This window comes from Chanos chanos, chromosome 2, assembly GCF_902362185.1.
Source record: "Chanos chanos chromosome 2, fChaCha1.1, whole genome shotgun sequence".
NCBI lineage: Eukaryota > Metazoa > Chordata > Actinopteri > Gonorynchiformes > Chanidae > Chanos > Chanos chanos.
This window is the reverse complement of record NC_044496.1, coordinates 14,325,806-14,351,111: the sequence shown is the minus strand read 5'-3', so window position 1 is coordinate 14,351,111 and position 25,306 is coordinate 14,325,806. Positions and strand designations below refer to the sequence as shown.

Below are 25,306 nucleotides of genomic sequence, written 5' to 3'. Positions count from 1 at the left end.
ACAGCGCATCCATGTTCCATAAGATAACCTACAGTTTTGTCCCTGAGATTTGACCTGTCCTTGACAGGGAGCTGGAGAGACCATGGTATTTGTGGTTACATAAAGGACAACGTCAGACTTTCACAGCTATAGCCATCTGTGTCCTGGACGGGAGTTCTCCCACCATCCTACAGTCTGATCTCAGACAAGGACAGTTCATATAAACCTAGGCAACAGTAAGGAGCAATCTTCTCTTTTTCTGACAGGAATGCACATTCATTTGACCCTTAAGAGGGGAAAAAAAAACATTTTATATGATTGCTTTTATATGATAGCGTGTACTGTAAAGGATCAGTCTTGCTAGGCTATGTGAACTGACGAATCACAGAAATCAAATTACTGTATCAAATGTATTGTATCTGGAAAGGATGCACGCTGCTAATGATACTAACATGCTATTCAGCTAGCTAAAAGCAGATAATGTCTAGCTTAGTTTTTTCTTAAAAACAACTGCAGAGACTGACACTTAATTTTACAACATACTCCATTCAAACCAATATATAAAACACAATGTGAGCCTACAGAGAACTCATACTAACAAATAGGATTGGAATTTTGTCTATTTCACAGAAATGAACACCATCTTATAAAAGAGGATATCATGTTAGGCTGAACAGTATTCAGACAAACAGGATGCTTTCTTCATCATTGTACAACTCTTTTCAAAATGCAATGATGAGCTATGAAATAGTGACAACAACATAGAATAAATGGTAGACAAATTACCACTAATTATTAGTTGTAAGCTCAGCATAAGAAGGGGTGGCAATTTTCTATGGCAAGCCTTCAATGCAAAAGCTTTTTCAAATGAACAGTGAGTGATCAATGGGAGCCTTCATCCACCCCCCACAGAGTTGAGGACACCTTTTATTGGCAACGAAATGTTGTATCTGCTTATCACTCTGTTAACAACAGAGAAAAACCTCATTTCCATGCAACAAATCACACAGTAGAATGCATTTATTCACACAGATAGCCAGATAGTATTAAAATAAAATTATTAATGTGTTAAATTACCATTCTTTTTCAGAAACATATATTTAATGATAAAAGAAATTCTTCCATAATCCAAAAAAAAAATGTTAAATCGTGCTCATACTTAAAAGAATGCAGAGCATTCTTGCAGAGCAAGTTCCATTCAGAATACATTTTAATTCTTCCGAAATTTTCCCTTACCAGACCGGACATGCCCTTCAGGGTGGAACCAGTATTACTCATGTGTAGAATAACCTCAATCAAAAGATGCCAGGAAGCCATACGAGACACCACCAAGGAAAGAATAATGGGAATGAAAGCCTAAAACAAGTTTCTCCCTACTCAACATGGTGTTTAAATAAACATTTTGTTAAGGTTTTAATGTTCCCTTCTTTAAGTACATAATTGTAGTGGTTATTGTTGTTTGTTTATAGCTTTGTGCATTTTGCAGATCGGTAGTTAATTTTGGGGAAGTGTTGAATCAGAGTGCCAACTTAAGAAAAACTAAGGAAAGCAAGCAATTGGACAGCTTCTGTCACATTCTTTAACAGTACTGATCTGGATAGATTTTTCTATATAAAATATGCTTGAAAATGATTCGAATGCCCCAATACTGTTATGCACAGCCAACATTTTGTTATACTGCGGGTTGAAAACTGGGATTGCTTTATTAGATATGGATAAAGTGAGGACCAGTAGCGGTGGATTACTGGCCTTGTGCAGTTAATAATCTGACAGCAAAAGTGGTTCAAATGTGAGTTACCCACATGAACTTAAAATGGTCAATCGTTTGACATCCCTCTCTTAAAGCCATAGAGAATTCACTATTTGCACATTAGCACATGTTCACCCAGCACCGATGCCACAGTGGGTCAGAGCAGACTTGTTTGTTGCTTAACCCAGCTAGGACCGGATGTTTCACTAAAATACGTAATTTAGATAGCTTTGATAGCATTGTTTGCTACAGTCGATAAATAAATAAGTCAAAAGTGACAGGATCTGAGTGAAATAGTTCAACCAAGTGAGACTGTTCAACAAGCCTTTGTTTACTAGCCACATATCTTGTGAGGATTTCAGTCAGTTCCTCTGTTTGCCAGTAGAGGGAGTCAATGCCCACCAGAGGGCTTTGGAGGATGCACCTGTCTGTGCATTTGCTGCACCTTTGTCTTTTTAATTCTGCCCTATTTAAGTCTTATCTTTGATGTTTTATGTTGCTCCGTCTTTGAGTTTAAACTAGACGGCTGTGCTTGTGTTGCCTGTATCTCGAGTATGCTGAGACCCTTTTTTGTCTTAACCTTGGATTTTTACGTCTTCCTATGTTTTTTAGATCTTTGCCTGATTTTTCTGCCAGTGTTTTCTCAAGGATTCAAGTAAGGCTTTTGCTGAATTTTCCCAACCCCATGTTTCTAGAACTGGGTCCACACTATGAAATGTCTGGTAGTAAGGATTCAGTGCTCTCATGGTCATAATCCAGGTTAGCTTCTCGATTTGGGGCCTTAGGCCTTTTATATCTTTCAATATAAAAGCGCTGACATTAGCTGATTATTTGTTCAGTAATTTTGATTAAATTGAAAAAGACAGTGAAACACTGGCCCACAGATATACCCTTTCTAACACCTTGCTTTATACATGTTCATCATCCATAGTCAATTTTTCAATACAAAAGGAATTTTCACGCCTACATTCTAAATAATTGCTGTAGTTACAGGCCAGCTATTATCTTTAATTGTGAAACACAGGTAATCTCGTGAATTCAGTCATTTCTGTGAAAGTATTTCTGATGATCTTGGATGGAAATAAGTCAGAGCCAATGCGGCGCCTGAGGAGGAGATCATGTCTCTTCTTGTCTCGTTCTCTAATAAATCTCAAAGGGTAATCAGATCCATTTTTCTTTTTTTCTTTCTTCCTTTTTCTATTGGAGACCTAAATTATGGTAACTGAATACTAGACTTCTTGCCTTTTCTTTAAGACCATTAAGAATCTTGTCTTCTCCCCTGTGTTCTTTAACTCCCAAACAGATCTCAGAATCTGTTACCAGCCCCTGATTATGAATGCCGGTGTCTGCACCATTTCTTTGCATGCAGTTTCTTGTAGTACTTTTAAAAGGTTTTATTCCGATGGGAGCACAGTGCAGTTGTGACTGCTAAGAGTGCTGAGAATCTCTTGTATATTGGCACCTTTGACGTCTCTGGGTGCTTCAGTTAGCATATTCTTTTTGTTGGGCCGATGTAGATAAAGAAAGCATCCATCAGACTGTTGCGTAAAGAGGGAAGTGATAGTGCCTCTCCGAGGAAATGGAGGTGGTGGCTGAATTTGCAAGTATGAACGTGCTGCCATCCAAATGCCACAAATCAAGCAACAGCCTCACATTTCCTCTCTTGGAAAGTGTGACACGGTGTAGATGCCTGGTAAGTTATTGCATAGGTCTTTGTTGTAAAAAGAAAAAAGGAAAATCAATGAGACAGTCTTTGACGATTCTATTCTTAATGCCATGATTGTGCTAACTTCAGGTATGTTCTTATATTCTTTTCTTATTTGAAAATTCTACTGTGTCAGTTACCCTGTGTACCAGAACAAATTGAAACAGTTTGCTTCTCAACTAGATTTTCTGGATTTGGAAAAAAAAAAAAAGCATTTATTTCATTGATGTATATTTTACTAAAATCTATTTGAATGGTTCCAAGTATACTATTTTTATCATAAAGATCAGAAAATGGCTTTAGTGTCATGACTAAAGAGTGGTTTAGAGTCATGACAGAGAGCAAGATGAGAAGTCTTCAATGAGTGTGATGACCAGGGGTGGTTTTGGCTCTGCCAGGAGATCAAGGGCAAGTGGTAGACTGTTGACAGGCCCAGTGATACCAAGTGTTGCTTTTAAACTCAAACTTCTGACCCCCTGTGCAAACTGGGCAACCAAAGCTTTTAGATGTTTAACTTTCAGTCCAAAATAGCTTGATTCTGCCAGTGTTTGTCAAACGTTAAAAGACAAATTCTCTTTAATGTTACAAGGAAATTAGTGTGCCTGAAATGCCAGAAAACTTCACAGAACATTGAGGTAGTTGCCCTGACTAAAACTTGGAATATATTCATTCACTTTGCCCTTCAGAATTTTGGTGATTGGGCTTTGGACAGTGCGGTTAGTCCAGCTAGCTCAGTTGGCCAGTTTTGTTTGTTCTATGACATCATTCATGTGTATGAACAGTGTGTTTTATACAAAAGAAATGTGCTTAAACTGCAAATAAAGTATATGCAAATGTTGTAACAAGTTTTGGCCTGACATGTTTTCCTTGATATACCTCCACAGTGAAAATTTTGCATGCGCTACTGAACTGGGCAATGACTAACCCACACCAAATTTCACTACACTACTAATCCACCATTTATGCAAGAGCAGTCTCTCATACTGTTTGTTCTTAACAGGATGCAAATTATTTAAAACTGGCCAAAGGGTTTAATAAAAGCTGTAAGAAGAGAAGAGTGAGTGAGATTGTCCCTTGAGACCTGCATGGGAAATAATTACAACTCATCTTTATCAGCACGTTGCTGCTGTCATTTGACCTAGGTGTTCACAATGAAGACTAATGAATCATTAGGCAAATTTGTCACCTTGCAGTTTTCCTTTTCATCCTCAATTTTTGCAGCAGTAGACTGTCATTGCCATACAGGAGCAATAAGCAAGCAGAATGCAAAATGCTCTAGGGAGGCATAAACGGAGGAGTGAAGGAGGAGTGAACCATGTCAGAGGGAGAGCACTCAGAAAAAGTAGTCAACCTACTAATAGAAGAGCCATTTGGCTTCATTCTCCTAGCAAAACAAAGCCAAAGGGCTCTTCTGTTAGGAAGTTCACTGCTTTCTCTGAGTTAACTGAGTTTTCACTAAACCCACTTACTGAAATACTCCCCAAATTTAGCAGGATAGTTATCATTCGGCTCTAAGTAAGCAAAAAGTAAACATGAGCTTATTTGCTGGGAATGCCTTAGATTGCCATATGAACTAACTTGTAAGATGGGTATCATGAGTTATTTTGGCATTAACAGGATGGTTTATGAAGGACAGACTACCTTTGCAAGAACAAAGCAACAGTATACTTATTTTACTGTTGCATGAAGAAAGGTTTTCAATAACACTAGCACCCTTTTTTTCCAGGGTATTATATTCATGAGTGCAGCAGAGAATAACTCAAAACAACACAAAATCATGAACCATTGACCTTCAGTGCAGTTCAGTTCAATGCTATTAGCAATAAAGTAGTTGTGTTTAATTACACATTACTTTGCATTGATTTGACTGTGAGAAATGTGGAGGACAGCAGTGATGGCTTATCAGTGAAAGGACAGTGAGGTTATATGTCCTGTCCTGTATCCATACTTGTCTGAGCTGCACACAATGCTGAAGATGTCACTTTTTCTCTCTTTCATTATCATAAATTTACAAAGTTGCTGCTGGCCTTTTCTATAATTGTCCTACACAAAGCACAAGCACAACCGTGTAGGTGGCTCCCATAATGAATGTGGCTTAAAATCATGACTCAGTGTTGCTCACTTGTACATGTGGAACATTTTAAGATGGAAATCAGTTCGCACTGAGGTTAGTCATGGGTCACTTTCAAAACTAAATGTGAACAGACAAAATCTGACTTCATTGTTTTAGGAACGATTCAGAATTCCCTGCAGTGTGAACAAAACGTTAAAGGTAAAAATTTTGGTACAGAATTATTAAATTTACAAACAAGACTGGTCACTTTTCCTCAGGCTATGGATTTAGTGCTGTCAACTGTATTATACAGTGGCATACAGAGGGCCAAGGCTCCAGTGCTCCCTTTACAGGTGTATCGCTGAGTGGAGTATGCTGTCCTTTCTAGTTTACTATATTTCCTGCACTAAAAAGCTGCTGGAGATGTTTAGTTTGACAGTTTGACGTTAAAGTTCCTGTAATTACCCGCAGCATCAACAAACTCATAACTATTTATTTGCCTGTGTTGATGTGTAAATACAAAATTGCTTGAGTAGGAGGAAAGAGTACCTAGTACCTCAAACAGACATAAAAAGGCGAGCAGAGTAGGTCATGCAAACAGATGGCTGGTGCTTTGCTGAGCTGGAGGGTTAGCCTCCCCGAGTCTAACCTGACATTGTAAAGAGGAGAGGCCTCAGTGATTTAATGAAGCCCTCTTTTCACCTAGAGAGGCATTTTAATCTAGAGACATCTCTACACTTCTCCAGTCTGACTGTCACAGGAAAGGCAATCAGCATTACCCGCTACCCATAAGGATGTTCAAGTAAAAATAAACACATGAATTAAGCGATTCTTTCTGGGTTGGAAACTCAATCTTTTCTAGTGCACATCCAACATATTGAGTGGTCTTAAAGTAATGAAAGCATGTTGCAGAAATGGACCATGGATTAAAAGTGTAATCTAACACTTTAAATATCCTCCGTGACTCAGGGGACTAGCTGGTGGATCTATTAACTTTCTATTTAATGTTCTCGGCAAGCTTTTTGTTGTGTAGTTTTTGTTTGTCCCTTTTTTAAATTTCTCTTTTTGGTCATATGAGACACATATAAAAATGTGAAATGATGCCATATGAGAGGTCCTGCTATATAAGAAGAAGTCTTGCCAAGTGAGAAAAAACTCTGCAAATAAATAAATAAATCTTTGTAGTATTTATTCTTGCCATTTTGCTTGACTGTTTGAGCAACCTACATAACCCACTCTTATAAAATGGCAAGCTCTCTTAAATTCTCACTCTTTAAATTGTCAAAATGGTAAAATAGTTGAAATGCAAATAGTTTGACAAATATGTTGTTGCACATACTGTCCCTTAGTTAACTTGAACTAATTCACAGCTTCTCTACAAATCTACAATCAAATTGTCCTCGATGAGTAATTTTCTTTGGATGTGGGAAAAAAAAATAAACCTTTTTCCATTCCTGGAATCAGCGACAGAAACAAATGACAAAAAACACTTAGATTCTCCAGTGTTAATTCTCTTATTTAGCACTTGTATTTTGTAACTGAAAATACCAAGAAAACACCATGAGAATATTCTAATTTCACAAAAGGAAAAAAAAACCTCACACAATAACCAAGCCCATACTGATGTTTTAGTGAGGAAAGAGAAACAAATACACCATGTTGTATTTAACAACACTTTTCCCCATTATCATCACGCTGCATTATCATCTCTGTATAAGAGATACAATACTGAATTCTAATTATATAATTAAGTGCTATACAAGTTAATAATATCAATTGAAATATTAAAGATTACATGATAATAATGTGATGAAAATTCAGAGATGCAAAAAAAAAAAGAAATCTTTCGTTAGATTTTTAATTATCTGTAAGCTGATACAGCAATGTTAAGACTTGATGGAGTCTTCCCAAGCAGATTAATTCATAAGGATACATCATCTAGAGAAATATATTATTCAACAAAATTCACATCTTCCAATTCATGCATAAAACATGCAACAGTCTCTTGTTACCATAATTCATTACAAACAATCTTTGGAATATTTTCACCACATTTGATTCAGCTGGCTTGGCACTGAGGGTGCCATTCGAGCATGGTAGAGTGCTTCATTTTAGCAAAGAGGAATAACAGAGTTCTTTCCTAGGTCATTGAAGCCGATTAGCAGGGGTGCAGTCATGACATGCTCAAGCTTGAATTTGATCATTGAAATATTCATGGTCTTCAAGAAGTCGGCTAAAAAGAAGACATACGTGTTTGTTTGTGCTATGTCAATTTTAAGAAAAAAAGTTTAATGATGTCCCTAAGGAATATCATCAGTACTTCAGCCGTGCCAGGGAAAAGCAAGCCAGCTTTTACAACGCACCCTCCTCGTTCTTTCAGAGTTAATGAAAGATTGTTATTGGTTAACCCTGCAAGGAATGAGATGTATTAGCAACTGTGTATTAGCAACATGCAAGAGAGAGAGTCAGAGAGGGAGAATCTCCTGTTTCTGATGCTTTGATGCAAGAAACTTGTGTTTATGTTGAGGTAAAATAGCTCCAGTTAAAAAGTTTGAATTTGTTTTAAATGATGAAGGACCATCTTTCAATAAACAAAAGGTAATGACAAGGTCTGACCCTGCAAAGGAAATTATTTTTGTAAAGCAAAGCCCCCTTGTCAGTTGTTTCTGTAAAGTCCCAATCTGAATACTTGGAATGTTTCACAAGTTAAGTACATCTAAAAGCAATCTTTTTCATACCTTCACCTAAGCACGCTTGTTCAAGAGCAGCTTTACTTTGACCAAATTAATTTCAACCAGGTTTGTTCACATTACATTAACTGATTTACAGAGATGAGGCACTATCCATCTCAGGCATTGACAGAAGACGATGTTGTGATAGTATAGACAGACAATAATTGTTATCCAGGTTTGTTGTCACACAAACGTAAGGAGTGTTTACTGTGGAGCATAGAGTTGTGAGAAAATTCTTTTTCTCTTAATGACCTAAATTATTTAAACCACTAGTTTGTTCAAACCAATGTATTGTATTACCATACATATTATCATGACTTAGATGAAGATCAGATCACATTTTAGGAGATATTCTGAAGAAATCCAGATAGTTCCTATGGGTTTCAGTTGTGAGAACAATATCTCACAACTGAAAGGTATGTACAACATGTAATCTTACTTGGATTTTCATTAAATAAAGCTTAAAGTTTGCATTATAATCTGAACTACTTTCCCAGTTTTTGTCTACCCACTATATTTGTTTTTTCATCTTCAGTGTGCCTGCCTACTTTGTCAGCAAACACCCACACATTAGTTACGGGAACTTTCTTTATGCGAAGTCAGAGGATCTCAAAGAATTTCTCACCTCCGCTAATCAAACGGAGCGAGTGTCAGGGAGTATGTGACACCTACACATTGAATCATCATCTATCAAAGCCTGAATCACTTGCCCTGTTCCTCAAAAGATTACAGACTACTGACTGCACCTCATCAACCCATTTTGGAGTGCACAGTGACAAGCTTTGCAATTCAGTACGTTCTCAAAGCATATGCAAGGTCATTGCATCAGTAGTAACACATCAAAGACACACCACAGCATAATTGCACTTGGGTCTAACGATCAGTGGTGTAGTGTGCTGTATTTATTGAATTTATCCAGTGAGAAGCGTCTTATTTCTGGGGGAGGGGGGTGTTTGTTTTTGATTTTGTTTTTTGTTTTTTTGTAAATGATGGCATTGCAGTACTTGGTAAAATGAAATTGCTTTCTTGTATGATGCACAACAGTAATAGTATTAAATATTTTAGTCTTAATCAGGTACAAAAGGCTCTTTGTGTCCAAACAATCAATTGTTGTCATGATGAATTACATTCTTTTTTCAAAAATAAGTAAAAGGAATGACAGTGACATAAACACACTACTCTACAGAGAAGCTGTACCCTTTTTTTTCTTTTGCAAAGAGACTTTTCTTTGTCAAGAAAAGCAAAGTCCCTTTGATAGCATCATCAAGTAGGTTCATCATCCCTCTTCTTCTTTGTACCACTCTCCAGTGTTTTAACTTCTCTTTGGAGAAAAGAAGAAAAAACACTTATTGCAATGCCTTTTCAAACAGATGCAGAGAAAGACTGACTCAGTGTGGACAGAATGCATAATTCAACTTAATTGTACAATCAGCTAAAAGAGGCCACATTGCAAAGAAAGCTGTGGTCAGTAATGTTCCAAAGGGAAAAGGTTTCACAAATGTGATGGTTTAATGTCTGATTTGGGCGCCTAATAAAAGTAGGCCTAGTGCATTTTGTTGTAAGTAACTCCAGAACTTTGCATCTGACAAACCAAACAGGCTTCAGCTGTGGAAAATAAAGGTATCACCTTTAAAATAGCCTTTAGAATCATCCTTTTTTAGCCTGATCTGTATTGTTGCCATTCAGATTGTCATCAGTCTACAGAGGAGTTCTCTTTTAATGCATCATAAAACACCATGGTAAAATAGCCATAGAAACTGAATTAATTACAGTGCTTGCCAAACCACATGTCCCAGATGCTGGGACATTTTTGTATTTTATTAGATGTCATCTTTCAAAGTTTATGCAAACGGTCAGTTATTGAGCCAGAAACACACTGCTTGGCTGAACTGGGCCTCAGTAGATACAAAGCAAAAAAAAAAAAAGAAAGAAAAAAAAATGGAAATGAAAGCTGTTCATTTATGACACCCAACCAATTTTCTGAGCAAGCTGGCTGTGCACTATGCTCTATGTCATTGTGATGGTCTGTCCTTGGCAACTGATGCAGGGTCAGAATTGCTGTGTTTAAGTAATCACTGGTAGGGATGCTATAGTAGGTCTTGGTTCCGAATATTTTGCCATAAAGAAAAAGCAATGTAAACACAAGGGTTGGACAGCAACTAGGAGAAGAGAAGTGGATGAATATGACTGTATATATGAATGAATAAGATGTGAATATGAATATGTATTAATATAAATACAGTTTGAATTCTCTCTTAAACTGGTTACATCAGTGCTAAAATGGAGGGTGAGGAACAGTCACACATTTCTTCTATCTACTGTATGTAAAAACAGCTACTACATGAGTCCACTCTGCAGACAACAGATAGATAGATAGATAGATAGATAGATAGATAGATAGATAGATAGATAGATAGATAGATAGATAGATAGATAGATAGATAGATAAGAAGTAGCACCTTTGTACTTAAAGGGAATCACACCATCTGCCATCTGAGTCTGTGAATTCTGGAAGTATTTTTTTTCTGTAGCTACCCAGGCACTGACTTTCCTTGAATCTTGTGTTGTATTTTTAATATAGTTATTTTCTCAGGGAGTCTTGTTTCAGAGCCTTTTAGTGACTAGGCACTGTTCTCTCCATATCTGGGGCAATATCTCTCAAAAGCAGATCAGCTTAGCTTCTAAAGCTCCATTCCTGGTGTTTGATTGAGGTGTTTTTATGGGCACTCTCAAGGTGCTGTTTACTGTGTGCTGACTCTGCCAGGTCTAATGCACCATGAGTCAAACTTTAGTGTGCCCCAGGGCAGGAAGATCCACTGAGTCGTCAGAGAAAAATACACCAGGGTAGTGAGTAATAGGAGGAAATGGTGCAAAGGACAATGAGTCATACAGCTCAATAAACAATAAATAAACAGTAACAATGCAACTGAGACTGGACATTTTAATCCTTCAGCATTTCCGATTTTGACTTTGCTCTCTGACTTTTGCTGAATCCCACAACATTAAACATAAAATTCCCTTTTTTGGCATTGCAGTTTGTGTAAAAATGCAATTTTGGGAGCATCTGTTCAGTGTAAGGTTTTTTTTTTTTTTTTTTTATTAATATTGAGTTGTGGCAGAGTGTTTGCATCAATCTTAAACTGCAGGTCTTTCCTGAAGAGCATCTCCAAAACTAAAATGAATTAGTTGAAACGCGTGTGTTTCATTTCAGCAGTGACACTTCAAAAGCTTATTGAAACATAGACCAGGGTCTTTGGAGAGATTATTTGTCATTCCTGTTGAAGCACAGTAGCCGGTTTACTCGGATGGTTATGTTTAATTTTAAAATCCTAGCTCATCGGCTCAAACTGGAGAACTCTACATTGCAGTTGTATAGTTTAATTAGATTATCAGAGCACAAATTAGCTTCAGTGGTCTAAAACAAGCCATAAATTACCTACATGTTAATGTGACCTACTGTGTTAATGGTGCATCTGTTTCCCCTAAAATAAAAATAAGCATACATGCTCAGTATCTAGGTAACTGCCTTAGAGTTGTATCATTTCATCCAATTCCCTTTTCACCATGTGTGAAGTGCTTTATGTCACTGTCTTACATCAAGTGTGGATTAAGTGTTTCAAAGAGTTGAGAGGATTCACAATCAAATCAGTTCCCACAATCTGTCAATTATTCACTGGATTGCAACAAAGGAGCAGCACCCATAGTGGCACATTACGAATAGATTTTGACAGTCATTATTTCAGGAATTACTTTGAAACAGAGAGGCCGTTATGGTCCCCAAGAAAAGCTCCTGCAAAATGAGCACATGCAAAATGAGAACACATGTGAGAGGCAATTAAAGGGAAAATACAGAATTTGACTTGTGTGATAGCGGGTCCATTAAAAACAGATAACAAGCAACCCGAGAAGTGCTTTTGTATCGTATCACTTTCATGTGTTGTCACAATGAGTCTTCTGCAATGTTAACACACGGCACACATGAATGTACTAATTTACATGCTAGCTATATAAGCGCACCAGAGACAAGCTCCCCAAACACATGTGTTTTTTTTTTTATCTCTGTTGGGGCAGCTTAGAAGAGAATTTCTTGCAAGTATTTAGCATTTCAGTATCAATATGATTTCTCTCTCTTTTTAATTGTGCACATGAATGAACACCCTCTCCCCCAGTGCACACGCACACACACACACACACACACACACACACAAAACACACACGCTCACAAAGCAATAACAACGGCAACGACATACACTCTCTTCTCAACGGCCATAAATCAAAGTGAAACAGAAGCAAGCTCATCCGCTAGTCATCAGCAGTGTGGAGTCCCACTGGCCGTTCCGCCTCTCGGCCCTGTCAGCACTTCACACGCAACAGCCTGCCCCCCTGCTCCTGCAGCTCCCCATGTATATATTCATTCAAATCACAAATGCTTATGCCTTATTTATGGGACTCCACAGACGGCACCTTTGGCATCTGTGTGGGATGTTCGGCTGTAAATTGCTACAGCTTTGACATCGCCAGGGCCGCCTGTTTATGGAAATAAGGGTTGATTTTTTCACCTCACAAGTCAGCGACATTGCTACACGGGGATGCAGCACCTCGTCTTTTGTCATGCTTCTTCAGTGTTTAAAATTAGTACAATGTGTCATTAGGGAGAATTAAAGATCCGTATGGGATACCGTTCTGTTCTGTTTCGTTTTTGTTGAATTGGCCTGCCTTTGAAAGCATGTATGAACAATCAGAAGATGCAATACCTTGTTTCTGATTCTTTACCTACATTCTTATCAGATCATTTTAATAATAGCATATCTGCGTAGCTTCAGAATCTAAGTGAGAAAACAAGATAAGGCAGTGTCACCACAAACTTTCCATTTACATAATGAGTTTTAATTCTACAGAGTTTCACCTCTGTAATCTTTTACACTGTCAACATATCACCAGTCAATGATTAAAGTTAGTTTAGGGTCAGCTCATCAAGTCATTTACTTTACACAGATTAGAAACGTTGATCTTTTACTTTAGCTCATCGCCCTGTGGTAGTATACTGTAGGATACCATCATTTTCATCATTAACCTTCAACGTACTCTGGTAACCGTGAGCACTGTGGGAGCATAAAGCAATCATGGCAATTAACCATATACAAGTGATATTTTCTCTACCCTTGCTCCAATGTGACATACCCCATTAGGCTGATAAAGCCTGCAGTAATGGTGTCTCATGTGTTTATCTCATATAAAATTATGCTACAGCTCTCTCTCTCCTGCTTGAAAATGGGGGGTGGGGGGCATATTATTAGGATTGTGACTGAAAATGTCATGAGCGATACAACACCAATGCTACGTTTTTAGATAATGAAATGTAAGTCGAAACATTCCACTGAAATGTGCCACCACTCACTCTTCATTAAAAACCTGCATTCATAGTCAATGTTTGGCAAACATTATTTTGATGTATATAGAAATCCTTCTAGAATTATTACACTTGCATTATAAAGTCAGATAAATCAGTTGTCTGTTCAAAACAGCAATAATAAACCACGACATTTTTTTTTCATGTAGGTCTATGTAAAAATTATCCATTTTTCCCTGTCTTTCTCTCTCTTTAGGTAGTTAACCGGTCGTATTGTTGGTAGATCTTTACTGCCATCTTGTGGTGGAAAACTGTGCAGTGCAGTGCGTTTGCCGGTGGTCCATTTGTGCATACTCCGTGTATACAATGTGCATATAACTGAAATGTTTGTTTGGTAATGTGCTGCCTGCTGCTACAATTTGACACTTTGCTCTCCAGTAATGTATTTTGGTTGTATGATATGTTTCGTAACAATTTGCGTCGTTACCCAGTTAGCTAAATTACAGTCCAAATGCTTGCTTTTGGGCACTTCTCCTGACACAGATTATGGCCAGTCACATACCAAATTTCACAGTTAATGGGTGCATCAGCTTAAAAAAAGAAGAAGAAGAAAGAAAAAAAACTCGTTTTTTTTTCTTTTGTTTTGTTTTGTTGTGGACTACGCATAAACTGTGCCAAAAATACAAGCCACGCCATTTACAGCCGATTTGAGTAGGTTGAGCCTGTGATGAAACCTCCATACTGCAGGGGGCACAAAATATTGAGAGCACACTTCAGTTCAACGGTCTCTTCCGTGTATCCATGGTTGTTCACATTTGCTAAAGATAACTATATCTAATTCTCGGGTGTTCGTACTTAGATTTTGAACGCCATGTCGTACAACTACGTTGTAACAGCACAGAAACCAACAGCAGTAAATGCCTGTATAACCGGTAAGTTCATATCTGCAGCTATCATTTGTGTTGCGAATTAGCCGAGATCATGAATGTTTGTCCCCGTCACTCTGCTCCCGCGCTTCAACTCAAGTCGCAGGCACAAGGAACAGGCCTGTTTTTCTGCCGAGGTTGATGTTGCTGGCCAACGCTGACAATTACCCAGTCAGGCTACACCACATTCACTGCATGATTTTAATAACTTTCAAAATTGTGATATTTATAGAGAGTACAAACAGTCGGCTACACCTGTAGATATTTTAAATCAACGTGAAATGAAAATGCATGGAGGATTACCTTGTCTAGTCAGCCCTTTAATACAGGGAGGTTCAGTTATTTTCTCGGTGCAGAATTTTTGTCGTGATGAACCACTGTATTGTAAACTGGCTGACATTATATGAATAGCTTATTAATTTTCATTGTGTCTACGTAACCCTCATTATTTTCGTGTTAAGAATGTTTCCGTTCCTAAACATTAATGCCAGTAAGAAATTTGGAGCAGTCTTAGTTGACTTTGTGAAGTTCAAACCTGTACTGCTCACCGTTCAGGCTAATCTGAGTCAAACGCATTATCAGCACGTCTTGTTTTGCACAAACACATACATTCTTCCGTCATCACGACTGTGAAGTTGCAGTGTGTGTATTTAGGTCAGTTCTAGGTGCTGTTAGTCCACGAAGCTAGCTAGCTGGCTGTAGCAGTCTCTTAACGGATTATAACCGAAAGCTAGTGTTGTGGAGGATGAATCCAATGCTATTGTATAAGTAGCAGGCTTCTTTATGTAATAGAATAATAACAATGTTTTATAAATAGCGTATTTTGTTACTGTCTGTTAATTCAGTTTGATGTTAAGTTTGTGTCTATGTTAAATATCAGGTATTTAAAATTAAACTTTAGAGGGAATAAGAGATGTACTGAATTATATGAAATGTAATGTGAAAAGCAGTGTCAGTGGCATTATGTTGACTATTCGTTTTATCGTCTGTTCTCTGACTCTAGGGCACTTCACCTCTGCGGAGGACCTGAACCTCCTGATTGCTAAGAACACAAGACTGGAGATCTATGTGGTCACTGCCGAGGGGCTACGGCCCGTTAAAGAAATTGGCATGTATGGCAAGATCGCCGTTATGGAGCTCTTTAGGCCTAAGGTGCGTCCCTCCAGTGCCTGTGTTTTGTATATTTTCTCTTAGCTTTGTTCTTCTGTCATTGAGCTCTGTGACTGGTAGCTGTAAATGTATTTCACAGAGAGAACGGTTAGCCTATGTCAGTCTTTTCCCATATGTATTATCAGATAATTATGCTTTAGAATGAGAAATTCGATTTGTATCTTAACTTGTCATATCAGATACATTTAAAACACAGTTTTGCTGAAATCAGTGTGTGCTTTACCACAGGGAGAGAGTAAGGATCTTCTTTTCATTCTGACTGCCAAGTACAATGCCTGTATCCTGGAGTACAAACAAAATGGAGAGAGTATTGACATCATCACCCGAGCTCATGGCAATGTACAGGTGTGAGCAGCACACAGATCATGACAGTAATACAACCGATGGCCGATTTTCATTGGTGCAGTAAAAAAAAAAAAAATCTCATAATACAGTTTCATTGTTTGTTCCTGATTAAGTTTTGCATGACATTAGCCTCACATTACTCTCTGATGTTGACAGGACCGTATTGGACGTCCCTCAGAGACAGGAATCATCGGCATTGTGGATCCAGAGTGCCGCATGATTGGTCTGCGGTTATATGATGGTTTGTTTAAGGTCATCCCTCTGGACAGAGACAACCGTGAGCTTAAGGCCTTTAACATCCGACTGGAGGAGCTCCAAGTGATAGACGTACACTTTTTGTATGGCTGCCAAGCACCCACTGTCTGCTTTATATACCAGGTATTGTACCCGTCCCTTTCGAAAGCATCATTTTTTGTGTGAATGTTTGGTGGCCATTGTTTCTGATATTGTGACATGTCTGCATTACTGAAGTGCTATCGCATGTGAGTGTAATGTTTGTTGATCTCCCCCCACTTTGTCCCTAAATCTCTGTTGAAGGACCCTCAAGGGCGTCATGTGAAGACGTATGAGGTATCCCTTCGGGAAAAAGAGTTTAACAAAGGGCCATGGAAACAGGAGAATGTTGAGGCTGAGGCCTCAATGGTCATTCCAGGTAAGGGGAGGTACAAAAGGAAACAGGAGGAGAACTTAGAACTTAGCTTATTGAACAACACAGACACAACAAATTTATTCACCGTGTCTTTTTTTGGTCGTTTGTCTCATCTGTAGTGCCAGAACCTTTTGGTGGAGCTATAATCATTGGCCAGGAGTCCATCACATATCACAACGGAGATAAATATTTGGCCATCGCACCTCCAACTATCAAGGTAATACTGCATAAATCAGATATGCTGTCCACCAGCAGCAGAGTAGTGTCTCCAAATGCTCTAACTTAGTGTGAGATATCCGTATGCATAAACACCGATGTGTGGTTTTGCATGTTTGGCAGTAATATGTTCTGTCTTGTGTGTGTGTGTGTGTGTGTGTGTGTGTGTGTGCGCACAGCAAAGCACCATTGTGTGCCACAATCGAGTGGACCCTAATGGCTCCCGTTACCTGCTGGGGGATATGGAGGGCAGATTGTTCATGCTGCTCCTAGAGAAAGAGGAACTGATGGATGGAGCCGTAGTGCTGAAAGACCTGCGAGTGGAACTCCTGGGAGAGGTGGGTGTATTGAATTGATTTTTGAGGTAAAACGTTTTTTGAGACTTGGTCTATGAATTCTGATGAGAAAAAAAGAGTTACTTTGATGAAAAGATATATATGCGTCTGTGTGTGTTTCTTTTAGACCTCCATTGCTGAGTGTCTCACATACTTGGATAATGGAGTGGTGTTTGTTGGTTCCAGACTTGGAGATTCCCAGCTGGTTAAGGTCAGCTGAAATTTCACATGACAAGTCCAATTTACATAGAGGAAAACACACAGGTTTGTGCAGTAAATGGACCTAAAGCCAGCTGACTTAATGGGTTTCTTTTTGTGTACAGCTGAATGTGGATAGTAATGACCAAGGCTCATATGTGGCAGTAATGGAGACCTTCACTAACTTGGGCCCCATAGTGGACATGTGTGTGGTGGACCTGGAGAGACAAGGTCAAGGGCAGGTGAGACAGACTCATGGAGTATTCTCAAAATAGTGTGTATTAGCACTGATGGATTGTAATTATACACATATGACATGTCGTGCATATGACTCTGCCTAGAAATGTAAAAATCATGTATTTGATTATATTATGTGACTTTCATGAGTTAAGCTGATACAAACTGTATTTATCTCCTCATGTAGCTGGTGACTTGCTCAGGGGCATTTAAGGAAGGTTCTCTAAGGATCATTCGTAACGGCATTGGCATCCACGAGCATGCCAGCATTGATCTGCCAGGAATAAAAGGTGAGTTTAAATCACGTATCTAAATCGATATAGTCAGTTTGCGAGCTTAGTCACATACAAACAATACATAAAACTACCTAGACTGAAATAGTAGTTTTGCTCACTGTGATGTAATTTGATGTTCCATGTGTCATAAGCTTGTCTGTCTGTTGTCAGGACTGTGGCCTCTTCGCTCAGAGGCTGGCAGGGATACCGACGACATGCTGGTCCTGTCTTTTGTAGGCCAGACGAGGTGAGATCAATGCCCGGGATACTTTACAAAAACAGTCTTGTTTTGTCAGTGATTGTGGTCTGGTCCGTCAGTGAAAATATTCAGTTTCACAAGTCTCTGTGTCACTGCAGTACTTTGCGAGAACTTGTTTGTATGTTTCACAGGGTGCTGATGTTGAGTGGAGAGGAGGTGGAAGAGACCGAGCTGCCAGGTTTTGTGGATAACCAACAAACTTTCTTCTGTGGAAATGTAGCCCACCAACAACTTATACAGGTACTAACAAAATGTAACTCTACCCTTACTGTGTTGTGTAATGAAAAAGATGTGGCACCCGCCAGTAAGGATTTATTGTGCTTTTAAAAAATGAAGGGGGCATGTATTGAGCTGTGCAGTGTAGACTGTTCTCATATGTGACATGCTAGTTAAGATGTGTCAGCTAGGAGAATAGTCACATGAGTAGAGCAATGCAAGTATACCAATCACAAATGCAAAAGATTGTATGTAAATTAAGTGCACGTTAAGTGAAAAATGAGTAATGAATCATGTCAAAAGAAGGACGTGTATATTCAGCTATACACAACATGTGCGGTATGCTTAAGCTCTTGTTCTTGTCACCATATGCCAAAACATGCATCATAGAGCTCAACCTTATCTAAAACTGGCTGACTTCTAGCAAGTGTCTGATGAAGTAAAGAGAAACACTTGTATTTTATATCATGTAAGCCTCTGCAAATCTTTGCTGCCCCAAGTCAGTACTGTTCCACACAGCATCCTGGGAGGTTACCTTCAGTGATGCATCTTACTAATTATTAAATCACATACACTGAAGCAGTGTAAGCATGATAACTTAGATGGGGCTGCATCCTTGACTGTAACCAGTAAACGTGTTATCTGAGGTGTGCTAATTAAAGGCTAATTTATTGTTCTTCAGATCACATCAGGCTCGGTGCGCTTGGTTACTCAGGACACTAAGGCTTTGGTTAGTGAATGGAAGGAGCCACAGGGCAGAAACATTAGCGTGGCTGCATGCAACTCAACACAGGTGGTACTGGCTGTTGGTAGAGTGCTGTACTACTTACAGATCCTCACCGGAGAACTCAAGCAAATCAGGTATTGACATAGTACCGTGGCATTACCATTTTGTCATTATTATTTTTTTCCATACGTTTCGTCATACTCCATATTGCCTTATAGAATTCTCCTGAAGTGTATCTCTCTTTGGTTCCTTTGTAGTTCCACAGAGATGGAGCATGAGGTTGCCTGCCTGGATATTACTCCACTTGGGGAAAGCACAGTGGAGTCCACCCTCTGTGCAGTGGGTCTCTGGACTGACATCTCAGCACGAGTCCTCAAACTGCCTTGTTTCAGTCCACTCCACAAAGAAATGCTGGGGGGAGGTGAGGGAGAGGGACAGAATATGTGAGAGAGATATGAGAGAGTCTGTTTAGGATGTTGGAAGCTTTTAAGAAATAAAGTCCAGTCAATTTAAATGTCAAAAGATGTAATAAAAAAAAAGTGTTGGGAGCTTGTATTTATTGCCAGCACATAATTTTGTTTCATTTTGCTCTCCTCTCTCTGGCAGAAATCATCCCTCGCTCCATTCTGATGACTACATTTGAAGGCATTCATTACTTGCTCTGTGCATTGGGAGATGGAGCTCTCTTTTACTTTGGTTTGGACCTTCAGACAGGTTAGAGAATCATACACACAAACGCGTCTGGCATAAATGTGTAAAATCACAGAATTGCTCCAGTGGGGCAGTCGGAGCTATATAACCGAGAGCAGACTACCAAGATACAAGTATCTGTCACCACAGAATATGATAATATTTCTGTGCTTTCTCACGCCCCCAGGGAGTCTGATTGAGCGCAAGAAGGTGACCCTGGGTACTCAGCCCACGGTTCTGCGTACTTTCCGTTCTCTCTCCACCACTAATGTGTTCGCTTGCTCGGACCGCCCCACCGTCATTTACTCCAGCAACCACAAGCTTGTCTTCTCTAATGTCAACCTTAAGGAAGTCAACTATATGTGCCCTCTCAACTCAGAGGGTTACCCTGACAGGTGCGTGGCTTTGAGAAAGGAGGGAGACTTAGAAGGAAGAGGAGGAGATTTATAACTGAGATGATTCACAACCTTTTTTTTGTTTGTTTGTATGTTTGTTTTTTTAGAATTTACATGTTTTTCATTCTGTGTTCATTATGTAGTTATTGTGTCCTCTTTGTTTCCAAACCAGTCTGGCCCTAGCCAATAACAGTACTCTGACCATTGGCACCATTGATGAGATTCAGAAACTCCACATTCGTACTGTGCCACTGTATGAGTCCCCCAGGTATGTTAATGAGTGAGACCGTGTGCATATGTATGCGAATGCATGCATGCTGCTTCTGAGCCACATCTTGTTTCATTGTTTATGTTCAACTTAACTGTTTTAATCTTTGCTGATGATCTCTAATGAGTCAAACCCAATCAGTGCCTAATGAAGCAGCGGATAATGGCGCTATCCTCATTTCTTTGTGATTGGGAGTATGTTAGTGCCAGTAACGGACTGTAGAGAATTACACTAACAACGATACACTCCACTGTACTTTTAATACCGTGGGACATAACTCTCACAACATAAATGGAATTTTTTTTCTTCTCTCTCTCAGGAGGATCTGTTATCAGGAGGTGTCTCAGTGTTTTGGGGTGCTGTCCAGCAGAGTCGAAATGCAGGATGCTAGCGGAAACACCACCGCAGTACGCCCCAGTGCTAGCACACAAGTAAGTGCGTGTGTGTAAAATTGTGTGGGAACATGTGAATGTGTACTGCCAAGGAATCCAGCTCTGTATCCAGAAGCAAGTATGTTTGCACTTTAAGATCCAAGATTCATTTGGAACACCGGTGCTGTGTGTGTACAGATTAGTGTGTGTTATGCTTCCTCTTATTCTCCTCCTGCAGGCTCTGTCCAGCAGTGTTAGCTCCAGTAAGCTGTTCCCCAGCAGTACCTCACCCCACGAGACGTCTTTCGGGGAGGAGGTAGAGGTGCACAGCCTACTGGTCGTGGACCAGCACACCTTTGAAGGTATGATCACTCAGTCCCTTAATCAGTCCCAAAACCCGAAAGCACAAGTAAAAATGTAATGATAGTCTTATATTACTGAACTCAATACATTCCTAAGCAGCGTAAACTGAGCATTTTCTCTTTTTGCAGTGCTCCATGCACATCAGTTTCTGCAGAGTGAATATGCTCTTAGTATGGTCTCCTGTAAGCTTGGCCGAGATCCAGCCGTTTACTTCATTGTTGGCACGGCAATGGTTTACCCAGAGGAGGCTGAGCCCAAACAAGGCCGCATCATTGTCTTCCATTACACTGATGGTAGGGACAAAGGTTTTCTGGAGTAATTAGAGTACATCAGGGAGCATTAGTATCTGACCTTCGAATGTCTTTTTCCTAGGCAAACTGCAAACAGTGGCAGAGAAGGAAGTGAAGGGAGCAGTGTATTCCATGGTGGAGTTCAACGGCAAACTACTGGCTAGCATCAATAGCACTGTAAGTTGTGGATTTGTGTTGTACTAGGCAAGGCACTGGCGCCTTCTATCGGGTGGTCATGAATTGAGTTTTGTGTGTGTGTGTGTGTTTCTTTTTTCCTGAATATACCACGTGTGTTTTCCAGGTCCGTCTGTATGAGTGGACTGCAGAGAAGGAGCTGAGGACAGAGTGTAATCACTATAATAACATCATGGCTCTATATCTGAAGACCAAAGGAGACTTCATATTAGTGGGAGACCTGATGAGGTCTGTGCTGCTCCTTGCATACAAACCCATGGAGGGCAACTTTGAAGAGGTGAGAGAGAGAGAAATAAATTGAACTTCAGTGTAATTCAAAGTAAATTAGATTGAACTCAGAGCAGGAGCGAGTGGTAATGAAATTTGTCAGGTCCTATTCTGTTTATCCTCTATGATTTTACAAAGTGTATGACCATATTTGGTGCAGACACTGCATCTGAAAATTAGACCAGAAAGAAATGTCAAACAGATTTCTGTAATTGGACTATGCCTTTTCCCATTGTTAAGGAGACAGGAACAATTACATTAATGACACTCGTGTAATACGTTAGGTATTGTAAACTCAGATGAATACCCTAGTTTTTAAATGAGCTTCAAGAAATTAAATGAAAAAAAAACAACCTCCAGTAGTAAAACTGTAGCCATAGATATTAAAATGATCTTGCTTATAATGTTAACTGTTAGTTGTTTCAGGGTAGTATAGATTTGTTTATTTATGTATTGGTTTATCTGTGTTTTATTTTATAATATCCTCTGCTTTTTATTTAAGATTGCGCGTGACTTTAATCCAAACTGGATGAGCGCTGTTGAGATCCTGGATGACGATAATTTCTTAGGAGCAGAGAATGCTTTCAACCTCTTTGTCTGTCAGAAAGACAGGTATGTCTCACAGACAGTAACACATGGACACATACCAGGCACAGATATACACCCGCTTAGCCCTAAATCATTTTAACGATTTTTAGTAATAGTAATAAATACTGAAATCTTTGTGTCTGTTTCTCCTACTTTGTATTTTTCCCTTTGCTATTTTCTCTTTCTTTGTCTCAGTGCTGCTACTACAGATGAAGAAAGACAGCATCTTCAGGAAGTTGGTGTTTTCCACTTGGGAGAATTTGTCAACGTTTTCTCCCATGGCTCTTTGGTGCTACAGAATCTTGGAGAGAGTTCAACTCCAACCCAGGGCTCTGTGCTCTTTGGCACAGTTAACGGCATGATTGGTATGGCTCCCAAGCCTTGTCCTGGTCCTATCAGTCTTTCAGAAGTCTCACTCATCTGAACTTTGAGACTTAATGAGGTGTGTCTTTGTTTCAGGCTTGGTGACATCTCTCTCGGAGGGCTGGTACAGTTTACTCTTGGACTTACAAAACAGACTGAACAAAGTTATCAAAAGCGTGGGCAAAATCGAACACAGCTTATATCCTTCTGCAAAGGCTCAGTGTCTTTATAAACCATAGTAAAATTTATGCACTAAAGCTTGATATCAAATGACAATAAGACACAAAAAAGGACATTTTTTATAATCCAGAATATATTAAATTATAAAAGCAGGAGTCCATCAGATGTGGTTAGAGTTTGTCATGATAATGACTGCTGAAGCACATAATTGTGCCTGTTGAACAGAGGTTGGTCAGATTTTATTCTGGCCTACAGCCATTTAGTCCATTTTAACAGTGGGTTAGTAATGTTTGAGTCATTTGCAGATGCAAAGCAAGTTTTGTGCATTGAAAAATGAGAAAGGATGTCCAGAATGAATATTCCAAATTGTGTTCACGCGTCCTTAACTCTTTATACCTGGAGATCATTTCACACGGAGAGAAAGACTGAACAAGCCACGGGCTTCATAGATGGGGACCTGATCGAGAGTTTCCTGGACCTGGGAAGAGCTAAGATGCAAGAAGTGGTCAGTGGTCTCCAGGTAAGATTGAGCTCTCTTACAGATCACACATACTAAAACATTAGTCTTTTTGGGAAAATGGAAGTGTGTTTTCTGTAGAAATAGGGGAAAAGGCTCTTAGATGTGTTTGAGTAGCCTGGACTGTAATTGCCCACTGGACTCTAAATATCCCGGTATGTTTCAGATTGATGACGGCAGTGGGATGAAACGCGAGGCCACGGTGGACGAGGTCATAAAGATCGTAGAGGAGCTCACTCGCATCCACTAATCACGCTGTGTGCCGCACACAGCTCTGTACATAACTATAAATAAGAATGTTTGTGTGCTGCGTGCGTGCGTGTGTGTGTGTGCGCGCGTGGGCGTATGCTTTCACTCCCTGAGACAGACTATGATCCATTTCCCTCAAAGCCTCCTGCCTATACACTCGCACACCTTCAAATTCACCATCAAACAAATCCCAACCAGGAGTCTATGTAGGAGGCTGTGATTTTCAGTGTGTGTGTGTTGTATGTTTGTCTTAAACCAGACAACTAAAGCTTTTTTTTTTTTTTTTTTGAAAAGCAGGTATAGGTTAACTGCGTGAAGAGAGGGAGAGACTGTGGGGATGGGAATATTGTGAAGCGAAAGGCATTTTACTTCCGTTGGTCTAAACGGGGGAAGTGGTAGTTACATGAGTTGGGTGGAGGAAGGTGTCATGGATAGGATACTCTGAATGTACCCAGACAAGCACGCTCCCTACCAGTCATGCCTCAGTCATACCTGATTGTGTTATTTAGGGTCTCAGCATGACCTTAATAGGCCACATCAGAAGTATTTGAGGGGGAAAACTGCAGTAAGTGTTTAATCTGTGCAGCTTCACTGAGGAATATAAGGTGGCTTAATATTGTGAGAGGGAAGTTGATTAGATTTTTAGTGATCATTTTTGTCATTGTGACATTCTACGTTCATTTCTTAAAATAAAGTTTGCTTCAGTACCCTCGTCTGCTTTTAGTGTGAATTTTGTGATGAATGATTTAAAACACTTTCTATCCAATGTATGTCTAATTATTGTTATTATTATGCTCAAAGATCAAGACAACTAATTGAACCAGATCAAGTCATTGCTCAACAATAGTGTACGTGTAGTACGGATAGGCCAGCTTTTACTTTTTTAAACACACTTGCACTTCCATTTCAGTAGGTGGAGACAGTTTTCCAGAATTATGAACCCTTCCTTAAGTACAAGTCTTCAGACTGATCAAGAAGTGCTTTCTCTCAAAGTTTAAGGTCAGTTGTAGTTGTGGTTTAAAGTAAAGGTATATAAGTAATTCATCATATGCTTCCAAGTGAGCTTAATGCTTTTTCAAGACTGACCTGACTATAGCATGCACCACATCTTATTTCTCATGTATTTCCTTGCTACTCCCTGGGGTAGTTGCACATACTCTTGCATGTGCAGAAGTAGAAAGTATTTTGGTGAAGAATACCCATAAAAACTGGAAAATAATTCATAACCGGGCTTAATGTGTGTTTGGATAAGCTGGGTTTATTTTACAAGTCATTAAGCACCTCTTAATTCTTTAGTAGTGCACTTACAGTGAGATGTTTTAAAGATGCTAAAAATACTGAAGCATGTTAATCATTCAGCATTCTGTTGTAGTGCTTAAGAGAGTCAATCATTCTGGAAGAGTAACTGAGTTATAAAATCCAGTGAGGCTCTACATTATACAGGCTTT

The 25,306-nt window shown here is 39.3% G+C and overlaps 1 protein-coding gene across 1 annotated transcript; it reads left to right on the top strand.

The window, feature by feature from the left end:
- The first annotated feature begins 14,382 nt into the window (after positions 1–14,382).
- Positions 14,383–24,148, top strand: ddb1 (damage-specific DNA binding protein 1). The gene is made up of 27 exons (XM_030765801.1): positions 14,383–14,501; positions 15,499–15,647; positions 15,894–16,010; positions 16,167–16,388; positions 16,548–16,662; positions 16,779–16,876; positions 17,055–17,213; positions 17,338–17,421; positions 17,534–17,650; positions 17,833–17,935; positions 18,092–18,167; positions 18,311–18,419; positions 19,078–19,256; positions 19,380–19,543; positions 19,729–19,836; positions 20,000–20,207; positions 20,380–20,475; positions 20,795–20,906; positions 21,085–21,208; positions 21,338–21,502; positions 21,582–21,676; positions 21,801–21,971; positions 22,464–22,573; positions 22,745–22,914; positions 23,009–23,111; positions 23,489–23,612; positions 23,776–24,148. The coding sequence occupies exons 1-27, from the start codon at positions 14,441–14,443 to the stop codon at positions 23,857–23,859; spliced, it is 3,423 nt and encodes a 1,140-aa protein (XP_030621661.1). The 5' UTR covers positions 14,383–14,440; the 3' UTR covers positions 23,860–24,148.
- The last annotated feature ends 1,158 nt before the right edge of the window (positions 24,149–25,306 follow it).

Bases quoted from the DNA above. Each gene is read 5' to 3' on its own strand.
- ddb1 (XM_030765801.1), top strand. From the start codon at position 14,441: ATGTCGTACAACTACGTTGTAACAGCACAGAAACCAACAGCAGTAAAT. The intron at 17,936-18,091 runs GTGAGTTTAAAT...GTCTGTTGTCAG, and splicing joins TGATCTGCCAGGAATAAAAG to GACTGTGGCCTCTTCGCTCA. The intron at 20,476-20,794 runs GTATGTTAATGA...TCTCTCTCTCAG, and splicing joins CCACTGTATGAGTCCCCCAG to GAGGATCTGTTATCAGGAGG.